At 44.1% G+C, this 24,357-nt stretch overlaps 1 protein-coding gene across 1 annotated transcript in view; it reads right to left on the bottom strand.

Annotated features, from left to right (window-relative positions):
* chfr (checkpoint with forkhead and ring finger domains, E3 ubiquitin protein ligase) overlaps positions 1–24,357 on the bottom strand; it is a 44,272-nt gene that overhangs the window by 13,964 nt on the left and 5,951 nt on the right. The window contains exons 4-11 of the mRNA XM_072517332.1: positions 22,548–22,607; positions 21,043–21,495; positions 13,052–13,208; positions 11,714–11,868; positions 10,112–10,274; positions 8,297–8,415; positions 5,331–5,450; positions 3,964–4,047 (exon numbers count right to left, since the gene is read on the bottom strand). Coding sequence (XP_072373433.1) covers positions 3,964–4,047; positions 5,331–5,450; positions 8,297–8,415; positions 10,112–10,274; positions 11,714–11,868; positions 13,052–13,208; positions 21,043–21,495; positions 22,548–22,607 — 1,311 coding nt within the window. The remainder of the gene's footprint in view (positions 1–3,963; positions 4,048–5,330; positions 5,451–8,296; positions 8,416–10,111; positions 10,275–11,713; positions 11,869–13,051; positions 13,209–21,042; positions 21,496–22,547; positions 22,608–24,357) is intronic.

Genomic DNA, 24,357 nt, shown 5'->3' with positions numbered 1-24,357 from the left:
GATTTTAACACGGTGCTGGAACCAGGGCTGGACAGATCGAGGTCCAGGACTGGAAGGAGGCCGGCAGCAGCCAAGGTGCTTAAAGACTTTATGGAGCAGATGGGAGGGGTAGACCCATGGAGATTTAGCAGACCTAGGAGCAAGGAGTTTTCGTTTTTCTCCTATGTCCACAAAGTTTATTCGCGAATAGACTTTTTTGTTTTGGGAAGGGCGTTGATCCCGAAGGTGAGGGGGACGGAGTATACGGCAATAGCTATTTCGGATCACACTCCACACTGGGTGGACTTGGAGATAGGGGAGGAAAAAGAACGGCGTCCACCCTGGAGAATGGACATGGGACTAATGGCGGATGAGGGGGTGTGTCTAAGGGTGAGGGGGTGTATTGAAAAGTACTTGGAACTCAATGATAATGGGGAGGTCCAGGTGGGAGTGGTCTGGGAGGCGCTGAAGGCAGTGGTTAGAGGGGAGCTGATATCAATCAGGGCACATAAAGGAAAGCAGGAGAGTAGGGAACGGGAGCGGTTGCTGCAAGAACTTCTGAGGGTGGACAGGCAATATGCAGAGGCACCGGAGGAGGGACTGTACAGGGAAAGGCAAAGGCTACACGTAGAATTTGATTTGCTGACAACGGGTACTGCAGAGGCACAGTGGAGGAAGGCACAGGGTGTACAGTACGAATATGGGGAGAAGGCGAGCAGGTTGCTGGCCCACCAATTGAGGAAAAGGGGAGCAGCGAGGGAAATAGGGGGAGTGAGGGATGAGGAGGGAGAGATGGATCGGGGAGCGGAGAGAGTGAATGGAGTGTTCAAGGCATTCTATGAAAGATTATATGAAGCTCAGCCCCCGGATGGGAAGGAGAGAATGATGTGTTTTCTGGACCAGCTGGAATTTCCTAAGGTGGAGGAGCAGGAGACGGTGGGACTGGGAGCACAGATCGAAATGGAGGAAGTAGTGAAAGGAATTAGGAGCATGCAGGCGGGGAAGGCCCCGGGACCGGATGGATTCCCAGTTGAATTTTACAGGAAATATGTGGACTTGCTCGCCCCGCTACTGATGAGAACTTTTAATGAGGCGAGGGAAAGGGGACAGCTGCCCCCAACTATGTCTGAGGCAACGATATCGCTTCTCCTAAAGAAGGAAAAAGACCCGCTGCAATGCGGGTCCTATAGGCCAATTTCCCTCCTGAACATAGACGCTAAGATTCTGGCCAAGGTAATGGCAATGAGGATAGAGGATTGTGTCCCGGGGGTGGTCCATGAGGACCAAACTGGGTTTGTGAAGGGGAGACAGCTGAATACGAATATACGGAGGCTGCTAGGGGTAATGATGATGCCCCCACCAGAGGGGGAAGCGGAGATAGTGGTGGCGATGGATGCAGAGAAAGCATTTGATAGAGTGGAGTGGGATTATTTGTGGGAGGTGTTGAGGAGATTTCGCTTTGGAGATGAGCATATTAGATGGGTACAGCTGCTGTATAGGGCCCCGATGGCGAGCGTGGTCACGAATGGACGGGGGTCTGCGTATTTTCGGCTCCATAGAGGGACAAGGCAGGGATGTCCTCTGTCCCCATTATTGTTTGCACTGGCGATTGAGCCCCTGGCAATAGCATTGAGGGGTTCCAGGAAGTGGAGGGGAGTACTCAGGGGAGGAGAAGAACACCGGGTATCTCTGTATGCGGACGATTTGTTGTTGTATGTGTCGGACCCGGCGGAGGGGATGCCAGAGATAATGCGGATACTTGGGGAGTTTGGAGAATTTTCAGGATATAAACTGAACATGGGGAAAAGTGAGTTGTTTGTGGTGCATCCAGGGGAGCAGAGCAGAGAAATAGAGGACTTACCGCTGAGGAAGGTAACAAGGGACTTTCGCTACTTGGGGATCCAGATAGCCAAGAATTGGGGTACATTGCATAGGTTAAATTTAACGCGGTTGGTGGAACAGATGGAGGAGGACTTCAAGAGATGGGACATGGTATCCCTGTCACTGGCAGGGAGGGTGCAGGCGGTTAAAATGGTGGTCCTCCCGAGATTCCTCTTTGTGTTTCAGTGCCAGGTGGTGATCACGAAGGCTTTTTTCAAAAGGATTGAGAAGAGTATAATGAGTTTTGTGTGGGCCGGGAAGACCCCGAGAGTGAGGAAGGGATTTTTACAGCGTAGTAGGGATAGGGGGAGGCTGGCACTACCGAGCCTAAGTGAGTACTACTGGGCCGCCAATATCTCAATGGTATGTAAGTGGATGGGAGAAGAGGAGGGAGCAGCGTGGAAGAGATTGGAGAGGGCGTCCTGCAGGGGGACTAGCCTACAAGCTATGGTGACGGCGCCGTTGCCGTTCTCACCGAAGAAATACACCACAAGCCCGGTGGTGGTGGCTACTCTGAAAATTTGGGGGCAGTGGAGATGGCATAGGGGAAAGACGGGAGCCTCGGTGTGGTCCCCGATAAGAAATAACCATAGGTTTGCTCCGGGGAGAATGGATGGGGGATTTGGAACATGACAAAGAGCAGGCGTAACACAATTGAGAGATGTGTTTGTAGATGGGACGTTTGCAAGTCTGGGAGCGCTGACCGATAAATATGGGTTGCCCCAGGGGAATGCATTCCGGTATATGCAACTGAGGGCTTTTGCGAGGCAACAGGTGAGGGAATTCCCGCAGCTCCCGACGCAGGAGGTGCAGGACAGAGTGATCTCAAAGGCATGGGTGGGGGACGGTAAGGTATCAGACATATATAGGGAAATGAGGGACGAGGGGGAGATTATGGTAGATGAGCTGAAAGGGAAATGGGAAGAGGAGCTGGGGGAGGAGATTGAGGAGGGGCTGTGGGCTGATGCCCTAAGTAGGGTAAACTCATCGTCCTCGTGTGCCAGGCTAAGCCTGATACAATTTAAGGTGTTACACAGGGCGCATATGACTGGAGCACAGCTCAGTAAATTTTTTGGAGTAGAGGATAGTTGTGCGAGGTGCTCGAGAAGCCCAGTGAATCACACCCACATGTTCTGGTCATGTCCGGCACTACAGGGGTTTTGGGTGGGGGTGCCAAAGGTGCTTTCGAAGGTGGTGGGGGTCCAGGTCGAACCAAGCTGGGGGTTGGCTATATTTGGGGTTGCAGAAGAGCCGGGAGTGCAGGAGGCGAAAGAGGCTGATGTTTTGGCCTTTGCGTCCCTAGTAGCCCGGCGCAGGATACTGTTGATGTGGAAGGAAGCCAAGCCCCCAGGTGTGGAGACCTGGATAAATGACATGGCAGGGTTTATAAAGCTGGAACGGATTAAGTTCGTCCTAAGGGGATCGGCTCAAGGGTTCACCAGGCGGTGGCAACCGTTCGTCAAATACCTCACAGAAAGATAGAGGGAATGGAAAAGAAGAAGACAGCAGCAGCAACCCGGGGGGGGGGGGGGGGGGGGGGAACCAGAAGGACTCTCAGGGATGTTAGTGTATAAGTATAATATGTATAGGTTGTTGTTATAGGTAATTGTATACTGGACGGCTGAATTGTATTTTTTGGAGGGTATTTATTTGGGACAAGGCAGTTGCCATTTAGTTTTGTTTTTTTAAATTTTGATGTTGTTTATATATTATTTATTTCTAGTTTAAAAAACTGGCCATTGTTATTTATATTGTTATATTACTGTGTAAAAGATCACAATGTACTGTTATGGTTGGCCAAAAATTTTGAATAAAATATATTTTTTTTAAAAAACATTGGGGAAGATTCCACTCATCAGTACAGATATCTCCCACCGCAGTCATTACTCAAGAATTCCCGGGAGAAAGGGATTAACAAGTTGCCAAGAGTCAAAAATACTGTCGCTGAACTGGAGAATTTATGAACCAGCCAATTACAAACTATCAATCGGGAACCAAGTGGACCTGTAACATCTGTTTAAATAAACTGATCCACATTAGTGACTCACTATTGGAGGAGGCCTTTTTTTGTACAGTACAATGTATAATGGAAAATATATCTACCACAAAATCTCGCCAAGCAGCCAGAGCATCCCACTCGAGAGCAGCCCCAGTACATGTGGCAGAAGGTCCGTAAACAAATTGTGCCTGGAAAGGACACATTTTCAGAATTACTCTACTGTCATCTATCCATAAGACAGGCTAGTAATGATACAAAGAGCTGAACAGAGCATTTTTTAGGCTAAGACAACAGCTGTGTGGAGCAAGGCTCATTTCTGCATTGAGCACTCGCGTTCACAGCAAGTTCTACACAAACTAACATTTTTGGGCAGCACGGTAGCATGGTGGTTAGCACAATTGCTTCTCAGCTCCAGGGTCCCAGGTTCGATTCCCGGCTTGGGTCACTGTCTGTGCGGAGTCTGCACGTGCTCCCCGTGTGTGCGTGGGTTTCCTCTGGGTGCTCCGGTTTCCCCCCACAGTCCAAAGATGTGCAGGTTAGGTGGATTGGCCATGATAAATTGCCCTTAGTGTCCAAAATTGCCCTTAGTGTTGGGTGGGGTTACTGGGTTATGGGGATAGGGTGGAGGTGTGGGCTTGGGTAGAGTGCTCTTTCAAAGAGCCGGTGCTGACTCGATGGGCCGAATGGCTTCCTTCTGCTCTGTAAATTCTATGAAATTTTAAATGTAAATTTGCACCTCTGGTTTTAAAGGAAAAGGCTGATCTCCATTTTTTTCTGTCACTGTTAGAGATCGTAAGTTTTTGAAGGTTTTGAATGGGAACCGCATAGAATACACGTTTCGATTGGACATTAAATAGAACAAGAGTTGAAATGAATTCCACAGAAAGATATAAAATTAATTCAGGGGCGACACGGTGGTGCAGTGGTTAGCACTGCTGCCTCATGATACCGAGGACTCGGGTTCAATCCCAACCCCGGGTCACTGTCTGTGTGGAGTTTGCACGTTCTCCCAGTGTCTTTGTGGGTCTCACCCCCACAACCCAAAGATGTGCAGGGTAGGTGGATTGGCCACGCTAAATTGTCCCTCAATTGGAAGAAAAAGAATTGGGTACTCTAAATTTATATATTAAAAAAAATAATTTCTGCCAGTTTCAATTGGCCCACATTGCAGCAGTCACATGATTATTGGGGACCAATCAGGGTGAACAATTACATTCCAGAACAAAAATAGGCTAATTTTCAGAACAGCGGACAGCTGAAGTGCACAAACAATATCTTTAAATTTCAATATCCAATCAATGATTTATGCAAACTGGAGCTCATGTTCATGCTCATGGTTAAGATCAGCCTTTCCATTGGCAAGGAAGTGGAGTCAGAGATTGCAGTCGCTGAGGTCAACTCAATTTGTCAGGGCAGCCAAGCAGGTGGTTAACCAATAATAAGCTTATAACGTTGCAAAGTTTCCACGTACAATGCTGAGGTGTAATGGTCGGGTTCTGTTCACGCTCTGCCCTCCGGTCTGGCATCGGCTGGAAACAGCAAGTGCAAATCATGTGAGGACCACGAGCAGGACAAGTGTAGTCCTGGACAGCTTTAAAAAAATAAATCAAAAAACAGACAGCAGTGATACAGTTAGCTGGTTTAGAACGTGCACAGAATAATTCACTTGCGAGATCAGAAAATGTCTACAAAATCTGTACATACAAATGGTGTTTTCACTGCTGAATACAATCTAATCTAAAAAACAAATGAGAATCTAGATTTCTTCCTCTGTTATACCGTCAAATGAGTGATCGCAATTCAAAGGTAGAAGACAAAATGCAGGGCAGCACGGTAGCATAGTGGTTAGCACAATTGCTTTACAGCTCCAGGGTCCCAGGTTCGATTCCCCGCTGGGTCACTGTCTGTGCGGAGCCTGCACGTTCTCCCATGTCTGCTCCGGTTTCCTCCAAGTGCTCCGGTTTCCTCCCACAGCCCAAAGATGTGCAGGTTAGGTGGATTTAAAAAAGAAGACAGAATGCGGAGGCGATTGAATTTAAAGCAGTTCATTCGCCGGTGCTACAAAAGGTCGGAAGAGTATTGATTATTCTCATTTGTTATGGGCCAGGGTTTAGAAAACTCCAAAGTATATCATGGAGTTCACGTGAACAACTGTTTATTAATTTTGGTTGTGGGGAGCACAAGGGCCTACCTTTCAGATGTTACTCAACAGAGGCCGTAAGCACTTTTCATCAAAAACGCAGTTTATTCTACGAATTCAGTTAACATTTTTATAAACACACACGGTCAGCATTTTTATGAACTACAAACATAAATACCCCACACAGCTACAGTACTCTATGTATAACCCTTATTAAATTCCCCCTTTAAGCTGTCCCAATTTGATAACAAGATCCCATAAACCAGAAATCGCTTTTCAATACTGTGTGCAGTTCTGGTCGCCTCATTTTAGGAAGGATGTGGAAGCTTTGGCAAAGGTGCAAAGGAGATTTACCAGGATGTTGCCTGGAATGGAGAGTAGGGCTTACAAGGAAAGGTTGAGGGTTGCCTTTTCTCATTAGAACGGAGAAGGATGAGGGGTGACTTGATAGAGGTTTAGAAGATGATCAGGGGAATAGATAGAGTAGACAGCCAGAGACTTTTTCCTCGGGTGGAACAAACCATTACAAGGAGACATAAATTTAAGGTGAATGGTAGAAGATATAGGGGGGATGTCAGAGGTAGGTTCTTTACCCAGAGAGTGGTGGGGGCATGGAATGCACTGCCTGTGGAAGATGTTGAGTCGGAAACATTAGGGACCTTCAAGCGGCTATTGGATAGGTACATGGATTACCGTAGACTAATGGGCTATAATTTGTTCTTAATCTAGGACAACGGTTCGGCACAACATCGCGGGCCGAAGGGCCTGTTCTGTGCTGTATTTTTCTATGTTCTATAGGTGTGGTCCAGCACACAGCACTCCAGACCTGGTACAGGTACTTCTTGTTTCCTGTCCAAAACAGCAGGTTTGAATTGCCTTCCAGAAAAGAGTTAGCACTTTTAAATTATCAAGTGATCTGGAGACACCTGTTAACATGTAGAGAGAAAGAGACAAGACAAGATTTCTCTGTCTGAATCCAACTTCCAAATGTGAAAACAAAAGCAGAAAAATTGAGAGCCACACAACAGCTCCCAGCTCAAAATGAAAGTAAAACTCAGAGCCACAGCCCAGCTCCACCCACACAATGATATCACTTAAGCCATTTGATAAGACAAAACATTTCTTAAAGGGACACTCCCATGACACGTTACAAATATATTAAGCAGCATTACAAATCAGAGGGTAAACTCAATTTGGAGTGCTTATTAAATGTCACTTGGGATCTACGTTTTTATATCTCTAACAGAGTTATGCAAAATGATTTTAAATGCAGCTGATTAACATGTTAAAAAAGGTGCTGGGAAACGGGATCAGAGGAGTTAGCTCCAACATGGGCACGATGGGATAAATGCATTCATTCTGCATTGCTGTTTTCATGGCTTTTTCAGGTCTGACATTTCATTGTGGCCAATTCCTGCTGCGATTTTCAATTCACCAGTCAAATCAGCATTGGGCAGGAGATTACGACTACTGACAAATGGCAGACAAACAAGTATTCAAAAAGATTAAATAATACAATCAAGTTAAATAACTGAGTATTAATCATTGCAACAACTAATTTCTAACTAAATCTTTGGATACACTGCTGTTGAACATGCATTATTTCCCAGAAAAACAGCAGACCCATTCCCAAGATCTTTAAAATACAGTTGTCAGAATCAATGGGTGGCAAAGTGGCAGTGACCAAGGTTCGATTCACAGCGTCAGGGACCCGGGTTCAATTCCGGCCTCGGGAGACTGTGTGGAGTCTGCATGTTCTCCCAGTGTCTGCGTGGCATTCCTCCGGGTGCACTAGTTTTCTCCCACAATCCACAGATGTGCAGGTTAGGTGGATTGGCCATGCTAAATTGCCCCTTAGGGGCTGGTTCAATTCCCGTACCAGCCTCCCAAAACAGGCGTCGGAATGTGGCGACTAGGGGCTTTTCACAGTAACTTCATTTGAAGCCTATTGTGACAATAAGCGATTTTTATTTTTCATTTCAAAAGATTAGGTGCGGTTACTGGGACAGGATGGAGCCGTGGGGTGCTCTTTCGGAGGGTCGCTGCAGACTCAATGGGCTGAATGGCCTCCTTCGCCACTGCAGTGACCCTATGAAATAGAGTTAAAATAGGCCAATACGCAGCCAAAAATACAATTGGTGGGTCTGGTGTGCCATGCCAGTTTGACTCACCAAACACATTCTGGTTCTATCTTCTCCTTTTACATCACATTTAAAGATTTCTCCTCCCTGTTTAGATCTCTGACAGCTACTCTCATGTAATGTCAACATTACTCATGTTGGTATGTGGATACTTACCAACAAGGATACTGGTAGAGGTTGACGGGGCATCACTTGTTCTGATACCTGGCAAGAAAGTAGACGGATTGCTCTCAGGCCGATACCCAGGACACTGTCTGCATACAATATGTGGCTGACTGAAAACAGATAGAAAATATAAAATGTAGTCAACCATGGTGAGACAGCAAATTGTATTTAATCTTACTCTAAAATTTGTGTAACTCTGTAAAGAACAGGAAAATAAATGTAAAGGAACAACTTGATATACCCTATCAATCCGCAATCAGAATCTATTGTATTATATTGCCATTTCCTATTCTGCATCTCACACATTTCATGTTGTCTTTGTTAGGAAGCGGAGTTGAATCATCGCATGCTTAACATGCACTAAAGCAGTACCTCTTTATACATTTTATTCAAACATAGTCGTGGTTCGGTCGGTCGCAATCGCGCCCGAGCTGGAAGGTTACGTCCCACTCCAGAGAACGGAGCAGAGGTTGTCTGTCCAGTGTAGTACTGAGGGAATGCTGCTCTATCCGAGGTGCCGTTCTTCAGAGGTGGTGTCAAACCGACATTCTGTTTGCCCTCAAATAGAAGTAAAAGATTCTATGGCACTACAACAAATTATTCTGGAACTTTGAGACATTATGGTGTGAAAGGTGCTATACAAATGCAAGTTTCACCTTTTTATTTTTCGTTAAGCAGTTGAGCTATTTATCCAAAGAACCCTTTAGTGAATCTCAACCAAGGCACAAAACTGCAGCAATAAAACGAGCTTTAACATCCTGGATATGGGGGTTGGGGGAGGGTAGACAAGATGAAAAAAATAGATCTAAGATTTCTCTTTGCTATACAGTGGCATCCTCTCCCAATGTTGTGAATGCACTGTACAGTGCCCTTTGCACACATTGGGCAAGAACAGGATCAATCTTGACTACACTGCTGCCACGATTGTAGCCTGATGGCACCTAGCGTTGATGTTTAAACTTGAAACAAGAGAAGGCCAGTCAACCCCTTGAGCCTGTTCCATAATTCAATGAGATTTTGGCTGACCTGTAACTGCATTCACCTACCCGACCACGCTGACACGAGGAGAATGTGCAAACTCCACATGGACAGTGACCCGGGATCGAACCCGGGTCCTCAGCGGCGTGAGGCAGCAGTGTTAACCACTGTGCCACCGTGCCGCCCATGTTAGGGTCAAAATTAATTGAACCAACTTGTACTGCTTTTTGCAGGAGTGTCTGCTGAATGGATTGGCTCCGATTTTCAAGTTATATGCCCCTGTCCTAGACTCCACAACAGCAGAAAAAAAAATTCTCTATCTATCCCATAAATTTGTTTCAAAATCCTGAAAAGTTCAATCAAATCACTGCTTAACCGTCTATATCCTACAGGTTACATCGCAGCATCCATTCGCTGTCCTAGCAAAGAACCAACATTGTCAGCACAGTATATCAAGGGAACACATGCAGGTTTTTCCCTCCCCGATTAAAATGCAGTTAGAAGTCAATATTCATGACACTACAGCTGAGGTATTCCAAGAATGTGACCAGTATTATGTTTGGCTCCTTGGCAATAAAGTTCTGCCAGATGTGGACACTTCATTTTCTGTCTGCGCACTTTCAGTTAAGCTCTGTAACGGTCTGATAATTCAATACAAAGTAGGCCACTTAGTGTTGTTCAGTCATTTCTCCAACTAATTTGGCGTTCTTAAAGCTGCTCAAGCTTAAGTTAACCAACAATCACGCACGTTCTTAACGTGCACAAGGACGGTCTGCTCCTCACACATTTATTCCTGCACATCAAAGTTAAGTCTTTCAAAAAACCCACCTAAAATCAGAAGATTCACTGTCGACATCAGACAGTTCCAGAAAATCCTCAGAGCTGACCTCTTCATCGGAGAATGACCGTTTAATCTTCGGTTGTAACATGTCGTGTGTGATTTTATTTCTGGCATCCATGCTTTGCAGTTCATCTCCACTACGGCACTTCTCTGAAATAGAGAATCACACACAAATGTGATCAAAACAAATCATCCAACCAGTACCATAATGTGGCCACAAGTTAGACCGATATCTTGTGTCCTTTACGCTCCCACTTGGAGTGACAAATAAATTAAGATAATTCAAGCAGAAAAGCAGAATTGAGACAGCAAGCGTACCAATCACTGTCAAGTGATATATAACACTCTCGGCAACTTTTCCAACAAGGTAGTAATTTCCATTATTTGTGATTTTATAATTATATTTCTTCTTGTTCATTGCATAAAATCACACCCTATTGTGATGTTAGATATTCCTAGCAGAATTAGGTTCCAAGCTAGTAACTGAAAAGCTGCAAATTGCCCAATGTTCCTACAATATTTAACACTGTTTCCAATTTGGTCAGTATCTTTATCACAGATCCATCTTGCCCAAATAGCCTCAAACTTAATTCTTACTCAGAAGGACAGACTGTGAACTCTCACACAGTATCACTTTGTATTTGAAATGAAATGAAATGAAAATCGCTTATTGTCGCAAGTAGGCTTCAAATGAAGTTACTGTGAAAAGCCCCTAGTCGCCACATTCCGGCGCCTGTTCGGGGAGGCTGGTACGGGAATTGAAGCGTGCTGCTGGCCTGCCTTGGTCTGCTTTAAAAGCCAGCTCTTTAGCCCTGTGCTAAACCAGCCCCTATTTGTCAACAGGGTTCCCATATGAAACACACGTTTCTTCCAGATAGTCTCCAGGAGATAAAATTTATGAATTTAGACTATCAAGGGGCAATTTCAAAGCCTGGAAACTAGGGGCAAGATGTGGATTCACAATTGTGCTATCCATTGATCTCAATAGCCAATCATAAAACTCAAAGCTGCAATTCATGCCCAAAATCACTCCGCAAAACCACATAATACCCAATATATCAATACACAATTATTTTCCCTTGGATGTGCAGTGATCAGCAAGTCAGGCAATAGCCTCCGAAGTGGCTAAACGGAGCTCTCTGAGCCCTCCACTGAATTTTGTCAGAGGTCAGTATACGATGATGAGTCATTGACTGGGGGTGCACCACAGCTGCAAGGAATACGCAATACATGGCCCGTTCTTAGCCACGTAAATGCGTTCAGATGAATTTAATGCAGTAATTAGTTGACTGCGTCTGAGGGGATCGATGCTAGGGTTCGCCTGGAGGTGGCCCGTTTATCGACTTCTTTGGGGAAAATTAAGCTGCCAGCAGAGGGGTGGGGGGAGGAAAGAGGGAGGCACGGGGTTGGATGAGGTGGGAAATAGTTAGTACGAAAGGGGGATTGGGGAATTGTGTATGTAAGCCATGTTGGCTGGGTTTGGTTGTTGGTTGGGTGGGTGTTTTTTACTTTGTTGTTTTTCCTCTTGAAAATTGTTAAAATTATATATACCTTAATAAAAATATTTAAACAAAAAAATAATGACTTGCCTGGGTGTTGCAGTAGATAAGCCTCCACCAGATTATTCACCATGTGGTTCTTGCTGATGCGTTCAACTGGACAACGGCAGGTTGGGCAGAGTGAGGAGCGCTCCATCCAGCCCGAGTAACATGCCGCACAGAAAGAGTGCATACACGGTTGAAGGCTGACAAAGGTTGGAGGGAGAGGGAGGCAGAAAGATGAAAATTAGATCCATGGGGTTTATTGCTGCCATTCAGTTTTTCCATCTTGCTCCGCAACGTTTGAACGCTTAATCACTCATTTTTCACTTCTGAACCAATAAATTAGCAAATATGACCAAGCATGCATGTATACAACAAGATTTCTTAGCCATTAGCCACCACTGATTGTATGTTAAATACACTACTCTTGGGAGAAATGTTGCGTCAGTTTGTTTGTCATTGGGACGAGGCAGGTAATACAGCAGCTGAACCTGTCCTGTCATTTCTTTTTGCATCCCCAACCTCAAACTCCACATCACTTGGAGACTACACCGGGGTTAGCGTACAAGTTTGTCATTGAAGATAGACTTTTAAAAATATTATGTTGCAGTCTTGCAGCATTGGTAAATAATATTTAAATAAACTATTATTTTAAAGCATGTCAAGTGTTCGGAACTGTAGCTTGTGCCTTAGGAAGGCAAATGCAATGTTAGCATTCATGTCGAGAGGGCTAGAATACAAGGCCAGGGATGTACTTCTGAGGCTATGTAAGGCTCTGGTCAGACCCCATTTGGAGTATTGTGAGCAGTTTTGGGCCGCATATCTAAGGAAGGATGTGCTGGCCTTGGGAGAGGGTGCAGAGGAGGTTCACAAGAATGATGCCTGGAATGAAGAACTTGTCGTATGAGGAATGGTTGAGGACTCTGGGTCTGTACCCGTTGGGTGTTTAGAAGGATGGGGGGGGGGGGGGGGGGGATCTTATTGAAACTTACAGGATACTGCGAGGCCTGGATAGAGTAGACGTGGAGAGGATGTTTCCACTTGCAGGAAAATCTAGAACCAGAGGACATAATCACAGACTAAAGGGACGATCCTTTAGAACAGAGATGAGGAGGAATTTCTTCAGCCAGAGGGTGGTGAATCTGTGGAACTCTTTGCCGCAGAAGGCTGTGGAGGCCAAGTGTCTTTAAGATATGAGACGGATAGGTTCTTGATCAGTAGGGTATCAGGGGTTTTGGGGAGAAAGCAGGAGAATGGGGCTGAGAAAAATATCAGCCATGATTGAATGGCGGAGCAGACTCGATGGGCCGAGTGGCCTAATTCTGCTCCTATGTCTTATGGTATTACATAAAGGGCTATTTATAAAGCGTTCACATCTCAATGTACCTGACACAATCATGCAGCAAGTCTTGACAGATGATACAGGTGAGAGTTTCCTCCATTTTGTCTGGCTGCTTTCCTTCCGAGGTCCCTTGATCCTCAGATCTGGCAGTTGAACTTTGACCTTCACTGAGTAGCACTGGATCTGGAATCCCATCATTCTCTATTAAAATATTTTGTATTAAAAAATCTATTTAATAGCAGATGCAAATATTGAAACTCAACTTCTTTGTTGAGTTGGGCAAAAGAAAAACAGAATCTAACCGTTGAATTTAAAAACAATAGTGCAAATAGGCAATATCTGAATCGTGTAGTCTAGCACAGGCACAATGGGCAAATGGCCTCCTTGTGCTGTATGAGTGTGTTAGTGCTGGATGAGTGTGTTAGTGCTGTATGATTGTGTTAGTGCTGGATGAGTGTTAGTGCTGGATGAGTGTTAGTGCTGGATGAGTGTGTTAGTGCTGTATGATTGTGTTAGTGCTGTATGATTGTGTTAGTGCTGGATGAGTGAGTTAGTGCTGGATGATTGTGTTAGTGCTGGATGAGTGTGTTAGTGCTGGATGAGTGTGTTAGTGCTGGATGATTGTGTTAGTGCTGGATGAGTGTTAGTGCTGTATGATTGTGTTAGTGCTGGATGAGTGAGTTAGTGCTGTATGATTGTGTTAGTGCTGTATGATTGTGTTAGTGCTGTATGATTGTGTTAGTGCTGTATGATTGTGTTAGTGCTGTATGATTGTGTTAGTGCTGGATGATTGTGTTAGTGCTGGATGATTGTGTTAGTGCTGTATGATTGTGTTAGTGCTGGATGATTGTGTTAGTGCTGTATGATTGTGTTAGTGCTGGATTGTGTTAGTGCTGGATGAGTGTGTTAGTGCTGTATGATTGTGTTAGTGCTGTATGATTGTGTTAGTGCTGTATGATTGTGTTAGTGCTGTATGATTGTGTTAGTGCTGGATGAGTGTGTTAGTGCTGGATGAGTGTGTTAGTGCTGTATGATTGTGTTAGTGCTGGATTGTGTTAGTGCTGGATGAGTGTGTTAGTGCTGTATGATTGTGTTAGTGCAGGATGAGTGAGTTAGTGCTGGATTGTGTTAGTGCTGGATTGTGTTAGTGCTGTATGATTGTGTTAGTGCTGGATGAGTGTGTTCGTGCTGGATGAGTGTGTTAGTGCTGGATGAGTGAGTTAGTGCTGGATGATTGTGTTAGTGCTGGATGAGTGAGTTAGTGCTGGATGATTGTGTTAGTGCTGTATGAGTGTGTTAGTGCTATATGATTGTGTTAGTGCTGTATGATTGTGTTAGTGCTGTATGATTGTGTTAGTGCTGTATGATTGTGTTAGTGCTGGATTGTGTTAGTGCTGGATGAGTGTGTTAGTGCTGTATGATTGTGTTAGTGCAGGATGAGTGAGTTAGTGCTGGATTGTGTTAGTGCTGGATTGTGTTAGTGCTGTATGATTGTGTTAGTGCTGGATGAGTGTGTTCGTGCTGGATGAGTGTGTTCGTGCTGGATGAGTGTGTTCGTGCTGGATGAGTGTGTTCGTGCTGGATGAGTGTGTTCGTGCTGGATGAGTGTGTTCGTGCTGTATGATTGTGTTAGTGCTGTATGATTGTGTTAGTGCTGGATGAGTGTTAGTGCTGGATGAGTGTGTTAGTGCTGGATGAGTGAGTTAGTGCTGTATGATTGTGTTAGTGCTGGATGAGTGAGTTAGTGCTGGATGAGTGTGTTAGTGCTGGATGAGTGTTAGTGCTGGATGAGTGAGTTAGTGCTGTATGATTGTGTTAGTGCAGGATGAGTGAGTTAGTGCTGGATTGTGTTAGTGCTGGATTGTGTTAGTGCTGGATGAGTGTGTTAGTGCTGTATGATTGTGTTAGTGCAGGATGAGTGAGTTAGTGCTGGATGAGTGTTAGTGCTGGATGAGTGTGTTAGTGCTGGATGAGTGAGTTAGTGCTGGATGAGTGTGTTAGTGCTGTATGATTGTGTTAGTGCTGGATGAGTGTTAGTGCTATATGATTGTGTTAGTGCTGTATGATTGTGTTAGTGCTGTATGATTGTGTTAGTGCTGGATTGTGTTAGTGCTGGATGAGTGTGTTAGTGCTGTATGATTGTGTTAGTGCAGGATGAGTGAGTTAGTGCTGGATTGTGTTAGTGCTGGATTGTGTTAGTGCTGTATGATTGTGTTAGTGCTGGATGAGTGTGTTCGTGCTGGATGAGTGTGTTCGTGCTGGATGAGTGTGTTCGTGCTGGATGAGTGTGTTCGTGCTGGATGAGTGTGTTCGTGCTGTATGATTGTGTTAGTGCTGTATGATTGTGTTAGTGCTGGATGAGTGTTAGTGCTGGATGAGTGTGTTAGTGCTGGATGAGTGAGTTAGTGCTGTATGATTGTGTTAGTGCTGGATGAGTGTTAGTGCTGGATGAGTGTGTTAGTGCTGGATGAGTGAGTTAGTGCTGGATGAGTGTGTTAGTGCTGGATGAGTGTTAGTGCTGGATGAGTGAGTTAGTGCTGTATGATTGTGTTAGTGCTGGATGAGTGTTAGTGCTGGATGAGTGAGTTAGTGCTGGATGAGTGTGTTAGTGCTGTATGATTGTGTTAGTGCTGTATGATTGTGTTAGTGCTGTATGATTGTGTTAGTGCTGTATGATTGTGTTAGTGCTGTATGATTGTGTTAGTGCTGTATGATTGTGTTAGTGCTGTATGATTGTGTTAGTGCTGTATGATTGTGTTAGTGCTGTATGATTGTGTTAGTGCTGGATGAGTGTTAGTGCTGGATGAGTGAGTTAGTGCTGGATGAGTGTGTTAGTGCTGGATGAGTGTTAGTGCTGGATGAGTGAGTTAGTGCTATATGATTGTGTTAGTGCTGTATGATTGTGTTAGTGCTGGATGAGTGTTAGTGCTGGATGAGTGTGTTAGTGCTGGATGAGTGAGTTAGTGCTGTATGATTGTGTTAGTGCTGGATGAGTGTTAGTGCTGGATGAGTGAGTTAGTGCTGGATGAGTGAGTTAGTGCTGTATGATTGTGTTAGTGCTGGATGAGTGTTAGTGCTGGATGAGTGTTAGTGCTGGATGAGTGAGTTAGTGCTGTATGATTGTGTTCGTGCTGTATGATTGTGTTAGTGCTGGATGAGTGTGTTCGTGCTATATGATTGTGTTAGTGCTGGATGATTGTGTTAGTGCTGTATGATTGTGTTAGTGCTGTATGATTGTGTTAGTGCTGGATGATTGTGTTAGTGCTGGATGAGTGAGTTAGTGCTGGATGAGTGAGTTAGTGCTGGATTGTGTTAGTGCTGTATGATTGTGTTAGTGCTGTATGATTGTGTTAGTGCTGTATGATTGTGTTAGTGCTGGATGAGTGTGTTAGTGCTGGATGAGTGAGTTAGTGCTGTATGATAGTGTTAGTGCTGTATGATTGTGTTCGTGCTGGATGAGTGTTAGTGCTGTATGATTGTGTTAGTGCTGGATGAGTGAGTTAGTGCTGTATGATTGTGTTAGTGCTGGATGAGTGTGTTCGTGCTGGATGAGTGAGTTAGTGCTGGATGATTGTGTTAGTGCTGGATGAGTGTGTTAGTGCTATATGATTGTGTTAGTGCTGTATGATTGTGTTAGTGCTGTATGATTGTGTTAGTGCTGTATGATTGTGTTAGTGCTGGATGAGTGAGTTAGTGCTGGATTGTGTTAGTGCTGGATGAGTGTGTTAGTGCTGTATGATTGTGTTAGTGCTGTATGATTGTGTTAGTGCTGTATGATTGTGTTAGTGCTGGATGAGTGTGTTAGTGCTGTATGATTGTGTTAGTGCTGTATGATTGTGTTAGTGCTGGATGATTGTGTTAGTGCTGGATGAGTGAGTTAGTGCTGGATGAGTGAGTTAGTGCTGGATTGTGTTAGTGCTGTATGATTGTGTTAGTGCTGTATGATTGTGTTAGTGCTGTATGATTGTGTTAGTGCTGGATGAGTGTGTTAGTGCTGGATGAGTGAGTTAGTGCTGTATGATAGTGTTAGTGCTGTATGATTGTGTTCGTGCTGGATGAGTGTTAGTGCTGTATGATTGTGTTAGTGCTGGATGAGTGAGTTAGTGCTGTATGATTGTGTTAGTGCTGGATGAGTGTGTTCGTGCTGGATGAGTGAGTTAGTGCTGGATGATTGTGTTAGTGCTGGATGAGTGTGTTAGTGCTATATGATTGTGTTAGTGCTGTATGATTGTGTTAGTGCTGTATGATTGTGTTAGTGCTGTATGATTGTGTTAGTGCTGGATGAGTGAGTTAGTGCTGGATTGTGTTAGTGCTGGATGAGTGTGTTAGTGCTGTATGATTGTGTTAGTGCTGTATGATTGTGTTAGTGCTGTATGATTGTGTTAGTGCTGGATGAGTGTGTTAGTGCTGTATGATTGTGTTCGTGCTGGATGAGTGTGTTCGTGCTGGATGAGTGTGTTCGTGCTGGATGAGTGTGTTCGTGCTGGATGAGTGTGTTCGTGCTGTATGATTGTGTTAGTGCTGTATGATTGTGTTAGTGCTGGATGAGTGTTAGTGCTGGATGAGTGTGTTAGTGCTGTATGATTGTGTTAGTGCTGGATGAGTGTGTTCGTGCTGGATGAGTGTGTTCGTGCTGTATGATTGTGTTAGTGCTGTATGATTGTGTTAGTGCTGGATGAGTGTTAGTGCTGGATGAGTGTGTTAGTGCTGTATGATTGTGTTAGTGCTGGATGAGTGTGTTCGTGCTGGATGAGTGTGTTCGTGCTGTATGATTGTGTTAGTGCTGTATGATTGTGTTAGTGCTGGATGAGTGTTAGTGCTGGATGAGTGTGTTAGTGCTGGATGAGTGAGTTAGTGCTGTATGATTGTGTTAGTGCTGGATGAGTGTGTTCGTGCTGGATGAGTGTGTTAGTGCTGGATTAGTGTGTTAGTGCTGTATGATTGTGCTAGTGCTGGATGAGTGTGTTCGTGCTGGATGAGTGTGTTAGTGCTATATGATTGTGTTAGTGCTGTATGATTGTGTTAGTGCTGGATGAGTGTGTTCGTGCTGGATGAGTGTGTTCGTGCTGGATGAGTGTGTTCGTGCTGGATGAGTGTGTTCGTGCTGGATGAGTGTGTTCGTGCTGTATGATTGTGTTAGTGCTGTATGATTGTGTTAGTGCTGGATGAGTGTTAGTGCTGGATGAGTGTGTTAGTGCTGTATGATTGTGTTAGTGCTGTATGATTGTGTTAGTGCTGTATGATTGTGTTAGTGCTGTATGATTGTGTTAGTGCTGTATGATTGTGTTAGTGCTGTATGAGTGAGTTAGTGCTGTATGATTGTGTTAGTGCTGGATGAGTGTGTTAGTGCTATATGATTGTGTTAGTGCTGTATGATTGTGTTAGTGCTGTATGATTGTGTTAGTGCTGTATGATTGTGTTAGTGCTGTATGATTGTGTTAGTGCTGTATGATTGTGTTAGTGCTGTATGATTGTGTTAGTGCTGGATGATTGTGTTAGTGCTGGATTAGTGTGTTAGTGCTATATGATTGTGTTAGTGCTGTATGATAGTGTTAGTGCTGTATGATTGTGTTAGTGCTGTATGATTGTGTTAGTGCTGTATGATTGTGTTAGTGCTGTATGATTGTGTTAGTGCTGGATGAGTGTGTTAGTGCTGGATGAGTGAGTTAGTGCTGTATGATAGTGTTAGTGCTGTATGATTGTGTTCGTGCTGGATGAGTGTTAGTGCTGTATGATTGTGTTAGTGCTGGATGAGTGAGTTAGTGCTGTATGATTGTGTTAGTGCTGGATGAGTGTGTTCGTGCTGGATGAGTGAGTTAGTGCTGGATGATTGTGTTAGTGCTGGATGAGTGTGTTAGTGCTATATGATTGTGTTAGTGCTGTATGATTGTGTTAGTGCTGTATGATTGTGTTAGTGCTGTATGATTGTGTTAGTGCTGGATGAGTGAGTTAGTGCTGGATTGTGTTAGTGCTGGATGAGTGTGTTAGTGCTGTATGATTGTGTTAGTGCTGTATGATTGTGTTAGTGCTGTATGATTGTGTTAGTGCTGGATGAGTGTGTTAGTGCTGTATGATTGTGTTCGTGCTGGATGAGTGTGTTCGTGCTGGATGAGTGTGTTCGTGCTGGATGAGTGTGTTCGTGCTGGATGAGTGTGTTCGTGCTGTATGATTGTGTTAGTGCTGTATGATTGTGTTAGTGCTGGATGAGTGTTAGTGCTGGATGAGTGTGTTAGTGCTGTATGATTGTGTTAGTGCTGGATGAGTGTGTTCGTGCTGGATGAGTGTGTTCGTGCTGTATGATTGTGTTAGTGCTGTATGATTGTGTTAGTGCTGGATGAGTGTTAGTGCTGGATGAGTGTGTTAGTGCTGTATGATTGTGTTAGTGCTGGATGAGTGTGTTCGTGCTGGATGAGTGTGTTCGTGCTGTATGATTGTGTTAGTGCTGTATGATTGTGTTAGTGCTGGATGAGTGTTAGTGCTGGATGAGTGTGTTAGTGCTGGATGAGTGAGTTAGTGCTGTATGATTGTGTTAGTGCTGGATGAGTGTGTTCGTGCTGGATGAGTGTGTTAGTGCTGGATTAGTGTGTTAGTGCTGTATGATTGTGCTAGTGCTGGATGAGTGTGTTCGTGCTATATGATTGTGTTAGTGCTGTATGATTGTGTTAGTGCTGGATGAGTGTGTTCGTGCTGGATGAGTGTGTTCGTGCTGGATGAGTGTGTTCGTGCTGGATGAGTGTGTTCGTGCTGTATGATTGTGTTAGTGCTGTATGATTGTGTTAGTGCTGGATGAGTGTTAGTGCTGGATGAGTGTGTTAGTGCTGTATGATTGTGTTAGTGCTGTATGATTGTGTTAGTGCTGTATGATTGTGTTAGTGCTGTATGATTGTGTTAGTGCTGTATGATTGTGTTAGTGCTGTATGATTGTGTTAGTGCTGTATGAGTGAGTTAGTGCTGTATGATTGTGTTAGTGCTGGATGAGTGTGTTAGTGCTATATGATTGTGTTAGTGCTGTATGATTGTGTTAGTGCTGTATGATTGTGTTAGTGCTGTATGATTGTGTTAGTGCTGTATGATTGTGTTAGTGCTGGATTGTGTTAGTGCTGGATGATTGTGTTAGTGCTGGATTAGTGTGTTAGTGCTGTATGATTGTGTTAGTGCTGTATGATTGTGTTAGTGCTGTATGATTGTGTTAGTGCTGTATGATTGTGTTAGTGCTGGATGATTGTGTTAGTGCTGGATGAGTGTGTTAGTGCTGGATTAGTGTGTTAGTGCTGGATTAGTGTGTTAGTGCTGGATTAGTGTGTTAGTGCTGGATTAGTGTGTTAGTGCTGGATTAGTGTGTTAGTGCTGGATTAGTGTGTTAGTGCTGGATTAGTGTGTTAGTGCTGGATTAGTGTGTTAGTGCTGTATGATTGTGTTCGTGCTGGATGTGTGTTCGTGCTGGATGAGTGTGTTAGTGCTGTATGATTGTGTTCGTGCTGGATGTGTGTTAGTGCTGGATTTCTGGGTTTTAACCAATTAGAAAAATGATTAGGAGCGAAACATTAAACTGTATTATTACTGCCCAATATATGTTTGTTCCAAGTTTTAAAAAAATGATTGCTCTTCATTTTCTCCTGGGGACAATTATTTACTCGCCTTGCTATTCTTAATTCTTTTTATCCTCTGTCGGAGCAATTGTGCAGAGGTAGGATATAATTCCAGTATCCCTCCTCTACTTCCCCACCGTCCATTCTGCATTAAATTCTACACAGAGCTGGTTGGCTGTTCTGCTCTGGGGGTCGGCATCACAATACTCAACTTGATCGCCACGAATATGCATGGGTTAACTGGAGAGCAATCACTGAAACTCCGTCTGATATTCCCCCTCCCTAGCTCAGACCAGATACCGACAATGAAGATTTGGAGATATTCTTAAAGACAGAATTTGGGGTTGAAATTCTACAGGGGTTATGGAGAGAAGAGTGTTTAATTAGTCAACCCTGCAAATCGAATCCAAATCCTTATTAAATAAACATGCAAGGTCAACACTTGCCCATTTTCAGTTTCTTTTTGGTTGGTTCTAGGTCCTCTTTGGCCAAGACATCTGAAACAGATGACTTTGGGGTTTCAGGTCCTGGTGTGCTTTCTATATTCACCGGAGTCCTTGAAGGTGATATAGCAGGACTAGTTGGCTTTGGACATGAAGTCCAAAATGTTGCCAAGCAACTAGGTCCACGTGCAAGCACTGAAGGTCCAGCAGTGGTGGGCATGAGTCCTGTTGAGGAAGTGCATGACTCCATGGTGGAAGCAGTAGGATGAACAATGTCGGAGATTGCTCCAGAGGTACAGAACGGATCGTAGTACGACGTGCATGGCTGTGGTTCCTCTCGGGAAGGATGTTCAACTTGTTTTGAACAAAATGGAGAGGCGACTGCTGTTTGGTCGGAGCTGCTTTCCAAACTCGAGGTTTCTTTAATAATCTGCTCAACCATACTGCAAGAGGATCCTGTGCATGAAAACAATTGGTAGGTAAATGATAAGCCATTTTCATACTGACATTATAAGTCAATTTATCCCTTATTACAAAGCCTTCTAGTTTATGGAGTACCAATTGTGTACAATTTCATAACCTGTGATATGAACAAAATAGGAAGAAAAATCTAGACAGCTACAGCACGGAAAGTGCCATTCAGCCCATCACATCTGTGCTGCCCACCAGTCCAATTCTTAGCCTTTTCCCCCTACTCTTCATTTCTTAATTTCTCAAATATTTATCCACTTGTCCGTTACAAGCCATTATGGATTCTGATCTTGACTCTGCATTCAATGTCCGACCAACTCTGTGGAAAAAGTAATCACAAATCTTTCAAGTTTCTTTGGTGAATATCTTAAAATTCACGCCCTTTAGTTGTTCATTAGCCAACATAAATAGTTTTCCACAATTTACTTTCATCAAGCTCAATCATTATTAGATCTTTTCAGGGCTGTTTAGCACAGGGCTAAATCGCTGGCTTTGAAAGCAGACCAAAGCAGGCCAGCAGCACGGTTCGATTCCCGTAACAGCCTCCCCGAACAGGCGCCGGAATGTGGCAGCTAGGGGCTTTTCACAGTAACTTCATTTGAAGCCTACTTGTGACAATAAGCGATTTTCATTTCAATTCATTTCATTCTTAACTCTGTGTCCTAATAAAAACAGCTCAGGTTTCTCAAGTTGTGTTCATTTTAAGCAATACTGCAGCACTCGGGTGGGTTCACGTCTCACTGAATTTATAGCACAGTAACAGACCATTTGACTCCATTCCTGTACCGGCTGAGGTTATTCATGGAGGCCCCGCCTTCTCAACCCTTGCCCTTCGCCTGAGGTGTGGTGACCCTCAGATTAAATCACCACCAGTCAGCTGTCGAAGGGGAGAGCAGCCTAGGGTCCTCTGGGACTGGGGCACCTTTTTTTTTTTTTTACATTGCATCTGTTTACATTTTCCTTCACCGTTTGGGTAGGAGCAGAAACTGTTCACGTGAACTACCATGAAAATCTAATCGGAAACAATTCTTAATTACCCAATGGGTCATCCAGGTTTTCCTCTTCAGAATTCAGTGCTTTGTACAAATAGGCAACGTCTAAAAAGATAAAATAAGAAAGAATATGATGGGGGGAAAAAAAATCTACTTTTTGCTGAAAATTACCGCATGCCACTAACCAGGGGAAACGGTACAAAAATGTTTAGCTGTAAAAGATCTGACTGATGAGGGTGTAATATGCTTCAGGAACCTTCTCCTGGCTGATGTAGGGGGTGTTGAATTAGTAAGGGTGATATGGGGGGAAATGATTCAGTAAAATAGCTCATTCCTAATTGCTACGTGTGCGCAGTATATGTACTGCAGGTGCCAATAAAGCGAAGCTCAGCTACAATTTTTCCTCAAAATTAAATGACCTGCTTACACTTGAGTCTACAATTACACAAGGAGCTATTTGAACCCAAGGGTTGACAGGCATCTGTATAACTCTGCTTTAGAAGGGAATATAGGTTATTGGGGAATTTACCAATGCAAGTCATTATGCTGAAATATAATCCCTTTTCTCAATGGTCACCTTAGTGTAGAATAAAATCATTATGATTTTTGTAGCAAAATTTACTATCTGCAATTCACAAGAAGCTTATCCAGGCTGTGTGATTATCCACACTGTACAATCCAATATCTAATCACGCTTCAGAAGTTCTTTCCAGTTTCTGCTCCTTCTGAAGGCATTAGCTCCTTACTGGAGTACAAACCCTGGTGCATTTTCAGGAACATGCACAAAGAGACAGAGGCTGAACACTGATCAGGATCAATGGAGAATAAGGTGCTTGGCACAACAAATTGTATTTATAGTGCACTTTTAACATAATAAAACATCCCCAGGTGCTTCACAGGAGCTTTATAAAATAAAATCTGACACCAAGGTCACATTTAAAAACAAAGATTTAGAGTGCCCAATTATTTTTTTCCAATTAAGGGGTAATTTAGCGTGGTCAATCCACCTAACCTGCACATCTTTGCATTGTGGGGGCGAAACCCACGCAGACACGGGGAGAATGTGCAAACTCCACATGGACAGTGACCCGGGGCCGGGATCGAACCTGGGACCTCAGCGCCATAGGCAGCAGTGCCAACCACTGCACCACCGTGCCACCCTTCCAAGGCCACATAAAGAGGCATTAGAATAGTCTTTTTAAAAAAAAGCTTGGTCAAAGAAATGTCTTAAAGCGAGGCAGAGAGGTTTAAGGAGGACATTCTAGAGCTTAAGACCTAGGTAACTAGGTATCTGCCAATGTTGGGAGTGATGAAAATCGTTGATGCACAAAGCTGTAAACTGTAAACAGTTCCAGTAAACAGCTACGTAGGACGGCATGGCAGCAGAGGTTAGCACTGCTGCCGTACAGCGTGAGGGACTCGGGTTCAATTCCGGACTTGGGTAACTGTCTGTGTGGAGTTTGCACATACTTCCCATATCTGCGTGGGTTTCCACCAGGTGTTCCAGTTTCCTCCCACAGTCCAAAGATGGCAGGTTAGGTGGATTGGCTGTGCTAAATTGCCCCTCAGTGTCCAAAAGGTTAGGTGGGATTACAGGGATTGGGCAATCTTTTGAATGGTCAGTGCAGACTCGATGGGCTAATGGCCTCCTTCCGCACTGTAAGGACGCAGATATCTGGGATGGTTTGATGGTTTTGGGCTGGAGGAGACTACAGAGATTGGGAGGGAAATGCCATTTGTTAACAAGGATGAGAATTTTAAAAACAACTCTGTGCTTGACCAGGAAGCAATGTTGGTAAGTGAACAGAGAGATGGTACGTGAAAGAGGACTTGGCTCAAATTAAGACACAGGCAG

This window comes from Scyliorhinus torazame, chromosome 1, assembly GCF_047496885.1.
Source record: "Scyliorhinus torazame isolate Kashiwa2021f chromosome 1, sScyTor2.1, whole genome shotgun sequence".
Lineage (NCBI taxonomy): Eukaryota > Metazoa > Chordata > Chondrichthyes > Carcharhiniformes > Scyliorhinidae > Scyliorhinus > Scyliorhinus torazame.
The sequence above is the reverse complement of the archived record's forward strand: the minus strand, read 5'-3'. Positions and strand labels throughout refer to the sequence as shown.